A 14,126-nucleotide genomic window follows, 5' to 3' on the forward strand; every position below is an offset into this window, starting at 1 on the left:
TTTTGGACGATTTATTTCATAATATCGAGCTCGAGATTATTCAAATAATGACTGTGTTTCTGTTTTATCGCTATCTTCGATAAAAATCTACTCTTTTCGACTCGTTGAGCCATTAGAAGACGTATAACCTTGAGATTTGTTTGTTTGTTACTTTATTACAAGTCGGGGATTAAATCATAAATCATTTAGAGCCATTAAAACCCTAAAGTATATTAAATTTTCAATTTTATTTGCAATATTCGACGATTTAAATCAATATTTGAGTCGAAAATCTCGAGAGTTTAATTAAAATGGAAAAAAATTCATTAGTCTACGTGACGTCATCGGTATGGAAGAAAGAAAACAAGATATCAGTTTAGGAAATCATCGGGAGTAAAATGTATTCTAGGAAGCGAGTTTTTTTAATTTTAATTTTTAAATTGAAATTTTACCAATCACGTTCCAAATAAATGATTTAATTCGAGTAATTAATCGATTAAATTAATTAATTACGGATTTAAAATAATTATTATACCGAGATGTGTAATTTTCCAGAACGAATCAGTGATTTTTGTGTACGTTGGTAACACTGCGAACCAAAACACATGTGACTCATTCGTTGCTATGTTGATTCAAGTTCGGTTTTCGCGAATTTCTTCGTTTTGTGCCCGTTTAATTAACTTTTTAATTAATTTTACGAATTTTTATTGCTTAAAATTGTATTAAATGGATTCTCTTTAGTCGGTAGAACACGAGGAAGGCATTGAATCTATGAAAAGAGTCGTTCGAAAGCTTGGATCGAGCTTCTTCGTCGAGTCTCAATGGACTCAAATTGGCAGTGAGTATTTCAACATTATTTGAACCTTTTCTGTTCTATTTACAATTCAATTCGTTATATTTATCGTACTATTACAGTTCTAGCGAATATTTCAACGATAATGAACGAACAGAACTCGTACATTTGCTGGAAACCATCACAAGCCAACTAAAGCTAATGAAACACTTGAAAGATGACTCATCCAGCGTCACCGGAACCATCTCCGAAAAAGAATACCGAACGATGTAAGTTCTTCTCTTTTCATCGATTCAATTACCGAATTATCTCTACCTACTATTGGTACTTTAATCGATAGTGATTTCACATTGAAATGTCTGCTAACCGTGACCGAAGAAATTAGAACTCGAGGTACGTTCGACCTGCTCGAAGAAATAATCTCCAAAGAGCGTTCTAACTGTGATCAGATTAGATCGATGAAAAAACAAATAAAAACTAGCGAACGACGTTGCGAATATTTGAATAAATGTATTAAAGAAGACGGTCAAAGATCATTGAACGAGTTTCAATTTAAAGATAGAATTATTTCGGAGCAGACTGTGAGTTTAGTGGAGTTGGGGTTTCGATTACGAGATGAGGTGTTTTAATGTGTGGTATTGTGTTGATTGTTGATAGATCGAATTGGAACGGTTGAAGCAGCAAAATGATGAAGAGTTGGAGTTCAATGAGGAGTTACTTCGAGTACAGATGGAAGAAAATGAATTGAAATGTGTATTGGAGGAGAAAAAACTCGAAGAGGAGATTATTCGTATTGATGATGGTTTTAAACTGGAGGAGAAAGTTCACGAAGAAGTTTTATTTTACTATGATAATGAAATAAAGGTACGCAGAGGATTAGTAGCTGATTTATGTTGTGTTTGAAGTTTGAAGCTTGAAGCTTCTGTTTTCGTAATATGAAGTTATATTAATAAAATGTGTGATGTTTTTCAGCGTGTTAATGAACTCATTGCGTACTGGAAAGATCGAAATAAAGATATAGAAGAAAGAAAACTGCTCCTGAAATCGTTACTAGATAGTCAACGTGAACAACACGAAGAATTACAGTTCTACGTTTCTCTGGTACATTTTATTTCTCCCTACAATTTGTATTAGGAAATTATGTATTTCTTTCTATAAATTTTTGGTGTTTTAATTCGTTGTAATGTGTTTTCTACAGTTCAAGTCTCGTGAAAGTGAAATCCAAGAATATTTAGATGACAAAGACCGTCGCCGGAAAGAAAAAGAATACGAAATATACCTAAACACGATGGCAACTAAAATACAATCTTGGTGGCGAGGAGTTATGGTTCGTCGATGTCTGGGTCCATTTAAACATCTGTTAAAAATCAAGAACGCCAAGAAGAGGAAAATGAGTCTGAAAAAGGTTACTAGAAAATAATTTATACTTAGTATTTTTGTTATGGGGTTTTATTTAAGTTGTGTTTATGTTTATCTGTGAGATATTACAATTTACAATGATCATGATCGTATCGACCAAGCTGACGATAATGACGTGACGATAACGATACTAGTGCAAAAATATCTATAAATTACGATGAATTATGTGTGATATGATATTACTGGTGACGGTATATGCTTTTTATATAGTGTTGATGGTGATGGATTTTTACGCTGATTAGTTAATATGTACTTTTATGAATTTTGAATATTTCAATATTGCTATAAATGTGTACGAAAGAGTCGTTTTGAGAAACGATTCCATTTTTATAAGACTGATAATATGGCACTATAAGTTCATAATTTAAGATATTCCTATATGGTAATATTATCCATACTGAGTATCATTCATTAATAAGATGTTCAGCATCATCGCACTATATTGTTCTGAGCACGTACTTATATAAGATGTTTTATCATCTTGGAATTTACGAGAGAAATAAATAAATCTGTTTACATTTTTAGTATCTACTTCGTGTAACTCTGGAATCGTTTTGTGTCGATTCTGTGTATTTTTTTCTTATGTTGTTTCTGCTGACGAGAAGTGAATTCTTGATTTTGATTTAATGGATTTAGAATTTAATCAATAATTATTAGTGCCAATTGGATTGAGAAGATTTTGGGGTTGTGTGGGAGTCTTTTTCAGAAGTCAGAATCAGAATAGTTGGAAGGTGGAACTTATTTGATTATTTTATCTAAAATTTTGGAGTAAAGTGATCTGGAGAACGTTGATTTATTTAAATTAAAATTTTTTGTGCCCACGTTCAAAGTTTTTTTTTTATTTTTTTGAAAAATGAAATTGAAAGAACGGGCCACGAGGAGGGGCTCGATTTTAAGAAATACATTAAATTCGGAACAAATCTTATTTTCATTATTTTCACGCATGTCTAATGTTTTTTTTTTTAATATTTTTAATATTTTTCAGTTTAAGTTTTTACTATTGGGAAAGACAAACGAATTGGCTCAAGTGAAACGAGGGCAAAAAATTGTGAAAAAAACTATATTTTGTTTTGAGAAAACCATTATATTTTTTTGGCTTCGAAATTTTAGAAATTGAATTTCCAATGTTTTTTTTCCTAGAAATTTTAATTTTGAAACATAATCAAAATTCGTATTTTGAGAAGTGGAAAAAAAAGATATTTCTTGTGTGAGGAGGTTAGTCTAACCTTATATTTTTCTAACTCTGAAAATTTTGGATTTTGAATTTTTTTTTTGTTTTGCAAATTGTAATATTGTAAGAAAAGCAAACAGGCCCGAGCGAAGGCAAAAGCTTTAGAAAATTCTTATTTCGAGAAGTAAAAAAGCTGTAAGTATTTTCTGTATTTTCTTTACAAGGATTTACATAGTCTAATGATTTTTGGCTTCAAAATTTTAGAATTTGAGCGATAATTTTTTTTTATCTAGAAAAATTTTAATTCTGAAATTGAAAATCATACTGGCCTCATCAAGTCAAAGGCAAAAGCTTCTTTTAAAAATTCGTACTTCGAAAAGTAAAGAAAAAAACGATATTTTTTATGAATATTTGAATTTGAATGGCCATTTTTTTTTTTTTAGAACAATTTCGTATAAGTAACGAGTTAAAATCATCAAAATCGCCAATTTTTGTAGTCAATTTTTCAATTTTTTTGAAAAATTTTACCAAAGTTGTAGAAAATATAAAGTTTGATGTTTTTTGTAGTCAATTTTTTAATTTTTTTTTTTGAACAATTTGGCAGAAGTACGCCTTAAAATCATCAAATTCGCTAATTTTTTTAGTCAATTTTTCAATTTTTTTGAAAAATGTCCATCAAGTTGTAAAAATTATAAAATTTTTAGTTCTAAATTTTTCAAATAATTTCACTCAGGTCGTCAGTTGGCATTTTCAAACTGTTCTAAACAGTTTAAAATTCTCATCAACTTTTGATGATTTATTGTGTTAATAATAACTAGTTCGTTTTTATTTTCTATCCAGAATTTGGTAAAATGTCAACTTTGCCAACTTCCACCAAAAAGGACGAATTGTAGGACCACATCTACATGAAATAATCTAGAGTCCCAGAGAAGTCCATATCCATTAATTTCAGGCATGTCTGATCATCTGATGTGAAAAATTTATTCTGTTCCGAATTTTGAGAAGATCTCATAATCAGTTATAAAATCATTTTAGCTAAACTCCTTCAAATTTGAAGGTACCTACTACCTACCTATTCAGACTTCGTTTATTGGCATTGAATCTGAAGGTTTCGAGTGAGAGTCATCTTGACTCAAAATTCACGTAGCCTGCTCAGAATTTTTGAAAAAGGAAGTAGAATTAAGATATAGGGGCGAAAATGATAAAACAAGTTGAAATATAATTTAATGAAAAGGAAATTCAAGGTTCCTCAACATATCCAAAAATTAGCATTTTAAAACTATTTGGAGGGGGTGAAATCGAATTATTTTTGTTTTTTTGACTTTTGAACCTCATGTCATGACCATAAGAGACTGAAATTTGACATGTACATTCTAAAGGTGCCCTTTTCAACTTTTTAACCCCTTCCTGCCCCTCTTGATGTACAGAAAAGTGAGTTTTCGCCCCATTTTAAACGTTTTTAAATTTTGTGCCACTTTAAGGATTTCAACGGTTTTTTGCTTGCATTTTTTAGTTTCAAGAATACTTTTTTTTATATGGTTATACATATTTCATGTTCAGTGTACTGTATCATTTAAAAGTTCAAGAAGAAATTGCACCATTTAAAAAACACCAATTTTTGTAGGAAGAAGTAAACCTTGAAATTTTCTCTCAACTTAATGCAAGAATTCGCTTTTAGAATCGCTCATCTTATTCTGCATTTTCTTGAGTATTCTTTCGAGAAAAGTCACGTAGGTATCAAATTCGAGATTTTCAAAGACACTGATTTTGATTCTACGAAGAAGACCGTTTGATCCCAAAATTGAATCTGAGCATCCCAAAACAGCTAAATTTTGACACCCAAGTTGCATTTTTACCAATTATTGGTCGCGATTTGGTAAAAATGCAACTTGGGTGTCAAAATTTAGCTGTTTTGGGATGCTCAGATTCAATTTTGGGATCAAACGGTCTTCTTCGTAGAATCAAAGTCAGCGACTTTGAAAATCTCGAAAAAACTTCGGATCCAAATCTTTTCTCCAAGAGCTCAGTTCTAGTTTTCTGGGTGAACAGTCATTAAAACGAGAAGAATAAAATTGTCTCTGAAATCATAAATTTTACCACATTTCTCAAAATTTTAGACTCTGATCTTTCCTGCGGGAAAAGAAGGGGTTCTGTTTTCAAATCAAATGGTTGTCAGCTGCAGCGTCTTCAAAAACCAACTCATCATGAAATAAGTACTACATTGTTTTTTACTTACCTCTCAAAATACGAATTTTTGAAATTTTTTGCCCTCCCTTCGCTTGGGTCTCTGTGGATTTTTTTCCAAATTGAGATCGAAGATCGTACACTTTTATGAAAATCTAATAGGTAAGTATTCAAATTTTAAGAAAATGTTTAAACCAAAAAAACACACTTCTAATCCGAAAAAAACCAATTTTTTACTACTTTTCAAAACTAACTTCTGCTCTCACTCTGCTCGGGCTTGTTTTATTTTCATTTTCAGAATTGAAATTTTTAAAAACCCATTGTTCAAATTCTAAAATTTGAGCTATGTGATGAAATTTTCAAAAAACATTGTTTTTTCACCTCTCGAAATACAAATTTTCAAAAACTTTTGCCCTCGTTTGGTTCGGGTCAATTTTTATCTCTTTTCTAAACTAAAAAAAAAGAATCCATTTTTAAAACTTCCATAGGTAAGTAAATTTAGAAGGGAAAATAACAATTTTTTGCAAGCCCTAATGCGAATTATCTCAATTGGAAAAATTGTCATTTTATCTTTTATTTTACTTTAAGAACTCGTCATTTTACTCGACCAAATTGGTATTTTTTTCTCGCGGCAAATTTTAATCCCCCCCTCCAAAAAATAATTTTGTTCATTGTCAAGTTGACTAATTTTTGCGAAATTAAATTTAAAAAAAAACAAAAACAAAACCCAATTGCACAACTCGAATTCAAGTATCCAAACCTGAAAAAAGAAACGGAACGAGTAAGATTCTTAAGAGGGGAGGGATAAATTTCTAGGGCTTCGTTTGGTGCATTCGTCAGGGGCCCCCAACCGACCCAATCCGCGCCTGATACTCGTATTGGTTTTTTTTTTGAATTTTGGGGTCCCATCGCCTCTTTCTTGAAGAGGAAGAAGTTTTCGAAACCAGAATCATTCGCCTCAGAGAACCTTTAACGTTTTCATCCCCCCCCCCCCACCTTATAACTTTTTTAATACTTAGATAATCAATTTTCAAAAATACTCCAAAAAAGAAACGAATTATGAGCGCATTATCTTGTGAAATGACGAGAAGTAATTCATTGGTCAAATTTACCCCCCCCCCACCAGGGCACTCCTATACTTACTTTAAGCCTGGTATAGACGATCCAATATATTTGACAAACTCGATTTGTCAAATCAAATTGAATTTAATCAAACATATTCGGTTGTGTGGACGCTCTGATGATGTCTTTCTCAAATTTTTAACGTTTTGTTGATCGGAGACACCATAGACACAACTCTGAAAATAATTCTGAAAATATAAATAATTTCTATTTTCAGAATTGGTGTCATCGATCAACAAAACGTTGAAAATTTGGAAAAAAAACTAAGATTATCAGAGCGTTTACATGATCTAATATATTTGACTTTCCATGCAACCAAATATATGTTGATAAATTTTATCAACGATGTCAATTTGACAAACCTGGTTTGTCAAATATATTGGATCGTCTATACCAGGCTTTAGTTACTTTTGAAATTTTATTTTTTGAAAATATAAAATTTTTAGAGATTTTTCAGCATTGGAAAATGGAGATAGATTTATTTTATTTATAAAATATCATTCGGTGAAAAAATGTTCATCAATGGGACTTGAAACGAGTCATAAAGTGGTCAGCAATTACAAAGAAATAAATCATAAGTTGGCCGTATAATGATTCTAGAGTTACTCCAATGTAGGTATAGTTTCCCTTAATTATTTCCTCTGATTCCACTAAAAATTGGGTATTTGAATCTCTCTTCTCCCCTCTCCTTGGACCATTTATTTGAAAAGTGAATGGTCAAAAGCTGGGTCCACACGGTCCAATATTCTAATATATTTGACAAATCTGGGGATTTGTCACTCAGATATATAACATTTGATGAGAAAATTAGTTGTTAGAATGTGGTTTGAGATAGGAATTATAATTATCGTTTTATGAGTGAAGTCGTTTTACGAAATAGCTTAACGTACCTTCTTTTTTTTTTGAATGAGAAATATATTGAGGCCATATCAAAGCCCTCTCTCTCCTCGCCCAAATTTTTAATATGCAATTTATTGACAAATACACGGTTACTCGACTCGACTAAAAATATTCCTTTTTTCTATCTTTATTTTCGTGGTTGTGATATTGATAACATTTCACTTTTTTAAAATTTCAAATGTGAATTTTTGTCGATCACATGAATTATTTATTTTTTAAAAATGATGTGATAGTTCGAATTTGTAACTGCTTGATATATTTTTTCGATAATATTGTATGGTAATCGCGAATACCTACTTGACTATAAATATGGAAGGTTACTACAACAATATGTTTCAACAAACTTCCGCCGGCAGAAGAGGAAGCAGTACTATTGATCGAATCACCGATCCTGAAACGGTGACTAGTTATTTATGCGGATATAGTTTACGTGTTTGCACTCTTTATTTGCTATGGATCCATTTGGTAAGTACAAATACGAGTACACCTTCGTGGAGTTTCTGTCTCCTCACTCCTGTAAAAATGACAGCATGGTAACATTTTCTAAAACTCTGAACGATTTTTAATTGATAACTTGTTCGCAGGTATTCGATATGTTTGTATTGGGAATATCGATGATAGCAGCGACTATTATTTCTTTTGATTTTTACGAGACCCAAGAGTCAAATGCCACTTTGTATACTATGACAGCGAATAAAAATAAATTATTCGATATCGATATGTATTCCAAAGGTTTGTATGAGGTATTTTCAAACGCAACCGATTGAGTACATATTATTTTCAAATGAATAGAATTGTTTTTAATTTTTGTTTTTTTTTTTTACGTTCAGGTACGGGCACAAATTTGATATTTATGGCGAGAAAACTGATCGAGATGATTTTCAGTTTTTTCATATTGGATGCGTTCATCGTAGCCATGACTTTATGCGGTGTTTACTTGGTAGGTAATGATAATAATCACGATCGTGATCGTCCGAAGAGATGACTTCTACTACCTATCATAAAGGTCCTGGTCCATAATATTCATACCAAAGCTATTGTATGTACATGTTTCAGGATAAAATAGTATTAATAGTACCTTACATAGTGCCAATATTTACGAATATCCTTTTGTGGTTCATCCTGATAATCGCCGAAATATTTTTCATCGTGACACAACAAATGAGTGGCAGTTGGTTGGTGCTCATTGCCGTATTGTTATTGTTAGGTACGTGAGTGATTTTTTTTTTTTTTTTAAATATCTTTTTACCGAATTTGCTGCAGGTTTTGAAGATCGATTTGAGTATCTAGGTACCTTATTGTGGGCTAATTTTTTTAAATTTTATTTTGCAGTCAAAGATTTGTACAGATTCACGGTGCTGTATTCGTACTTCCATATGATTGGAAAGCATTACTTTGCTCCTAAACTTCGAACGCCCAAGTATTTGACGACTCAGTCGCCCCATTATCCTCATAAAACCGTCGAGATGGGTACGAAGATGGCGATGCCGGTGACGACGACGACGACGACTACCGAGGCTCCTTTGGTGGTATCGTCGCAAGAGATAGCATCCTCGGATCATTCGAGCGACGAAGATGATATTATTTCTATTACAGATATTTGAGATTGTTGATCGTGTGTATAAAATGATATTTGTTTGAATGTAATATTATCATTATTTTTTTGTTTTTATGCGGCGTTTTTGTTTTATTGGTTTGGTCTGTTTCAATCTTCCATTTAGTGTAAGGTTATCTATTTTATTCGCCAGTCCTCATTCCCCATCTCCACTCGATTCAACAACCTTACTCATTCTACATCTACATTATATGTTTTACAGGGTCTTTAATAATATCTGACACAGCTACCAATTTTTTTTCTGAAAAATGCGGGTTGGCAGAGTTGCAACTTATCAAAACACAATGATCAATGTCGCCAACCCACATAAAATTCTCTCTAGCTATGCCCAATACGTATTATTGGTGACCTTGTAAGTTGGGATTTTAATTCTGGAAAACCAGCAATGGTTTTGGGATTTCGCCCTTTTAAAACGTCTGGGAATGTCACTTTAAAAAAAAAAATTTATCGCTCCTGATTGCTGAATTAGTCGAATACTCGAAAATCAGTCTGAAACGGACGACGAGGGATAACTTAGTCTTCGTAGAGGGGTAATTCTCAAAAAAAAAAGTCAATTTTGAAATGAATAATTTTGAATAACAAAAATATTTTTTTTGGAAAATTCAAGTAGGAATCATTTATATAGGTGCCCCAGATGCCTTTTTCTAGTGTTGGCCTCAATTCAATCCCCCTACAGTGGACCATAGACCCCCAAAAACGGTGATAATTAGGATTCGACCCTCATCAATGTGTAATATATCGATTGATATGCTTTCGAGGTCGTAGAATTCGAATGTGGATTAATTTTTTTGTATAGGTGGAGAGTGAGGCTCGGGGAGGGGGAAAATTTCAAATTTTGCTTATATATCATGCAATATGCCGATTGATATGTTTTCAAGGTCGTAGAGTTCAAATCTGGAGTTAGTTTTTTGGTAGGGATTAGTGTTGAGGCGTGGGGAGGGGAAAATGTCGAATTTTGCTTATATAACCGTGTAATATGTCGAGGTCGTAGAGTTCGAACCTAGAGTTATTTTCTTGGTAGGGTTGGGAGGTGAGACGTGGAGAGGTGAAAAATTCCAAATATTCGTGTTCAGCGTCGCCGAAAACATACAATTCGATATATCACATGCCCCAGATTTTCTTTTGAAAGTTTCACCCAAAATTGGGGGTGGGGGTGCTCCCCTCCGTCAACGAGTGCCATCTCGAAACCTAAATATTTCAAAAAAGTATCAAAATGCACATCTATGGAAATTTTTTCAAAATTTTAAATGGTAGCTCCCACTTACAGCGCCATTTTGAAATTTGAACTTTCAAATTGAAAGTTCAACTTTCAAATTTTGAAAATTTCAAAATGCTTAAAAAGTTCAAAATTCAATGCCCTTTCGAACTGTGAAATCAGTTTTGATCAAAGTGTCATAGTTTTGGAGGAATCGGCTGCTGAAGTTGAGTACCTCGAGACAATGTGAAAATAATCGAAGCCCCCCCCCCCACCCACCCCTAAGGGGGATGGGACCAAACTGATTGCGGCTTTCTTACTTACTGGGTGGGTAGATATTGTAAAAAAAATTTGAGCGAAATCGAAAGACATGACTTTCAAAATCGCCTTTTTTTGGTTGAGTTGACATGGAATGACCCCTTACTTACTGGACATTATTTGATTTTTAACACGTAATAAATGTGTACTCATCAACATTTCCATGAGAACAGTGGACCAGTGCAGCCACTCACCAGAAAAGAATGTTGGATTAAAGCTCTTTGTGTTGGATTGGAAAGCTAGCAAAAATAATTAAAAACTGTTCTAAAATTGACGCAAAAACTGGACAATTTTCAAATGTGAAATGTGAGCTTCCTATGGACTTATTGCAATTGCAATTTGCACAATAATATACTTACCTTTGTGCTCTATGTTGATGAGAATGTGTCAATTTTTCCAACAAAAAAAAAATTAAGTTCATGACACTCCAGAACATTTCTTTTCAAAAACATGGCGTGCGACAGGCAAGTCGAAGAACATTTGGGGTATAAAATCGAATGTACACCAATGAAAGGAAGGTCTAAAAATCTCAATATCATGTACACGAATTTTACCTTTTTTTGAGAATCACCCAGAGACTTATTTTCAAATGCAAATTTTTTTAAAACAGCAAAATATATTCCCCTATTGCTCTTAATCGACATGTTTTGAAGCTCAACAGTTTTTGATTTGTTAAAAATGTTATTAAGAGCTTCGAAAACTTTTTAAATTTTAGAGTATACCCTAAGGAAAAAAAATGATCATGACAAAATTTGTTTATTTTTTTGGTGTAGCGTTCATTTCCGCATTCATTTTTTTCATCGCGATTTTTTGAAATTAAAACTCATTTGTAGCCCCTTCAATTTGCAAGTTGGGCAAAAAGTCATTATAGGTAATTTTGTTTTTTTTTTAAATGATTCTCAACATTTTCAACGAATTTCTGCAATTTTGATAGGTATACTTACATTGATAATCAAAATGTTACAACGATACACTTCTCAAAATCTTCTTACATCGATATCTTTGCAGTAGGTATATCAATAATCAATGCTTTGCACCACTAACGAGAATAGAGTAGGTAGATTCAACTTGAACAACATAGCAACATCTACTGAGTGAATCCATGGAAATGAAACTAATGTAATATATTTGAACACGTATAAACACATGAAACAAATTTCTATATGGTATTCTGTTTAAAACATTCTTATAAGACATACCTAATTACCTACCTACACGTAAATTTTCAACTTTGACGGTTCATTTTCTTCTGTAGATCTTCTTTTATAGCATTTATTTCTTTGAGTTTCGCTATTTTCCGTGCTTTCCGCGTTCTTTCAGCATCTATATTATTCTGGTTTTCTTTTGGGGGTCCTCCAATTTCACTTAGTGGTACTTTCAGTAGGTTTTGTTCTTCTGCGAATACTTGCTTTAATCTCCTTTCTAAACATTCTGTTAAAAATCCATTTCCAGCACATTATTGTTATTGCATTCAGCACATTCACTGTTTTCATACATATCTAATGAATGTTATTATGATCATTGTTTTTACCTTTACTGTCTGTATCTTCATCTTCATTTTGTGAGCAATCTTTTTTCCCATTGCAGAAGTGACGTATATGGATATAACTGCCATCATTACATGTAAACCCTTACACAAAAGTTCAAATTATTCAAATAGTTTTCTTGCAACAAGGTTCTTTTTTTTTAAACTTAATATAAAATGTGCTTAAATTACTCATGCCCGGGGCCGCGCAGAGAAAATCCGGGCCGGGGGGGCAAAAAAATACAAGTCACGCTATTTGGGAGGGAGTGCATCGTCCTTTTGCCGACTTAAGATTGCAATTTTTGTCGCAATAATCAAAATTTAACGTACTGAGCACTGTGGTATCAATAAATTCTAAAAATGTAGTAGTTTTGATCAGGGAAAATGAAAAATTTGCATTTTTTATATGGTATGCTGTGCTTTCTGGAATTTTCCTGTTTTTCGCGAGTGCAAAAGTTTTGGAAAATTTGTAGTTCGAAAAGTAGAACAACGTCAATTTAAATGTAAAAGTTCGGTTTTCCTAATCTCAACTCTTTCTAAATTTCAAGTATAAGGGGAAAGAAAGGAATCAAATTGGCCCGAGCGAGGCGAGGGCAAAAGCTTTTCAAATAGTTTCAAGAAGTAAAACAGCAGTAATTTTGATGTGAAACGTCCGTTTTTCCGCCAGTTCCGCCAATTACATTTTTAAAAGTTGAAACAAACATACTTTCAAAGCACAAAATTATTTGAGAAATATAAAATAAGAAATTTAGCGCGAGCGAAGCGAGGGCAAAAGCTTCTGAAAAAAATACGAATTTTGAGAATAGATTGGTCATGGCAAATTCCGAATTTCCAAGGTCCCTAATTGAACATTCGAATCATTCGTTCATTCGTTCGTTCGTTCGTGTTCCGTATTACACTAAGTATATTCATGTTGTGAACATAGTACATCCAAAAAAGGAAAACATTTCATCCGGACAGGATCTTTTAGATTTTCATACCTGAATTAATAAACATAACTAGCCCTCCTTCATTGGTTTTCGTCTCCATTGTCACTTCGTAGAATTTCGCGCAAAATACCTAAACAGAAAAATTTATCTCATTCACGAGGTTCATTCAATGACCAATATGACCAAAGTTGAAAATACATACAAAAAATTGAATCATTGGTCATGTTTTCAAGGAGTATGGCTGGTTACAATAGATGATATGATATACGTCCTATCCTTGGATTTTGAAACAAACTATTGCAAGTTGATTTCTTGTGATGTAAAACCCTCGTGATGAAATTTTTAGATCGCTATCACGCATTTAACCTCTCCAAAAGGAATTAAATTGCAATTTCAGTTGACAATTTCGCTCCTTTTGAAGGAGTTAAGAGTAAGGTAACGATCTAAAAATTCAATCATAATCGTTTTATGCATCACAAGGAGCAATTTCCAGTGCTTAGTTTCAAAATCCAAGAATAGAGCCGAATCACATATTGTACCCAGCTGGGTTTTTCGGTGAGTTTTTTTTTATAAATTGATGAAACTTATTGAGTACACTTACCAATAGCAAAATAATGCGGATCATTATGCCACTTTCCACCGAACACCCACTATCACAATGTTTTACTTTGAACAATAAAAATCTCACTAGTTACCAATATTCTCGATTGCAAGTTCATCAAGTTGAAATACATGAAACGTATTGATACCAAGTTTTATTTTCGCTTTGCAGATTGCGAGTGCTTCATCAAAACACCTACGTGTTCCCGGAAATTAGTAAATTAATCCAGATGTGTAGCTGTGTACTAATACACAGATATAGCTGATTAAAACTTATCGTTGACGACATTCGGTATCACAAAATTGAAAAAGTCGGTAAAATGACGAACAAAATCACGGGTAAATTGAGGACTCGTTTCCTTTTTTCATACGATAT

The 14,126-nt window shown here is 32.8% G+C and overlaps 3 protein-coding genes across 3 annotated transcripts; 2 read left to right on the top strand and 1 right to left on the bottom strand.

Moving 5' to 3' along the window:
* Positions 1-22: 22 nt before the first annotated feature.
* LOC135844077 (dynein regulatory complex protein 9) lies at positions 23-2,718 on the top strand. Its single transcript, XM_065362178.1, has 6 exons — positions 23-817; positions 895-1,041; positions 1,113-1,353; positions 1,430-1,636; positions 1,745-1,873; positions 1,971-2,718. Exons 1-6 carry the CDS (start codon positions 801-803, stop codon positions 2,190-2,192), a joined length of 963 nt encoding a protein of 320 aa, XP_065218250.1. The 5' UTR covers positions 23-800; the 3' UTR covers positions 2,193-2,718.
* Positions 2,719-7,072: 4,354 nt separating this feature from the next.
* Positions 7,073-9,220, top strand: LOC135845374 (uncharacterized). The gene is made up of 5 exons (XM_065363879.1): positions 7,073-8,033; positions 8,153-8,300; positions 8,399-8,508; positions 8,625-8,775; positions 8,901-9,220. Exons 1-5 carry the CDS (start codon positions 7,845-7,847, stop codon positions 9,170-9,172), a joined length of 870 nt encoding a protein of 289 aa, XP_065219951.1. The 5' UTR covers positions 7,073-7,844; the 3' UTR covers positions 9,173-9,220.
* Positions 9,221-11,801: 2,581 nt separating this feature from the next.
* LOC135844897 (uncharacterized) lies at positions 11,802-14,077 on the bottom strand. The gene is made up of 4 exons (XM_065363283.1): positions 13,752-14,077; positions 13,202-13,280; positions 12,228-12,326; positions 11,802-12,127 (listed from the first exon to the last, which is right to left on the bottom strand). The coding sequence occupies exons 1-4, from the start codon at positions 13,773-13,775 to the stop codon at positions 11,922-11,924; spliced, it is 408 nt and encodes a 135-aa protein (XP_065219355.1). The 5' UTR covers positions 13,776-14,077; the 3' UTR covers positions 11,802-11,921.
* Positions 14,078-14,126: the final 49 nt, after the last annotated feature.

The sequence above is a fragment of the Planococcus citri genome, chromosome 4 (assembly GCF_950023065.1).
Source record: "Planococcus citri chromosome 4, ihPlaCitr1.1, whole genome shotgun sequence".
Lineage (NCBI taxonomy): Eukaryota > Metazoa > Arthropoda > Insecta > Hemiptera > Pseudococcidae > Planococcus > Planococcus citri.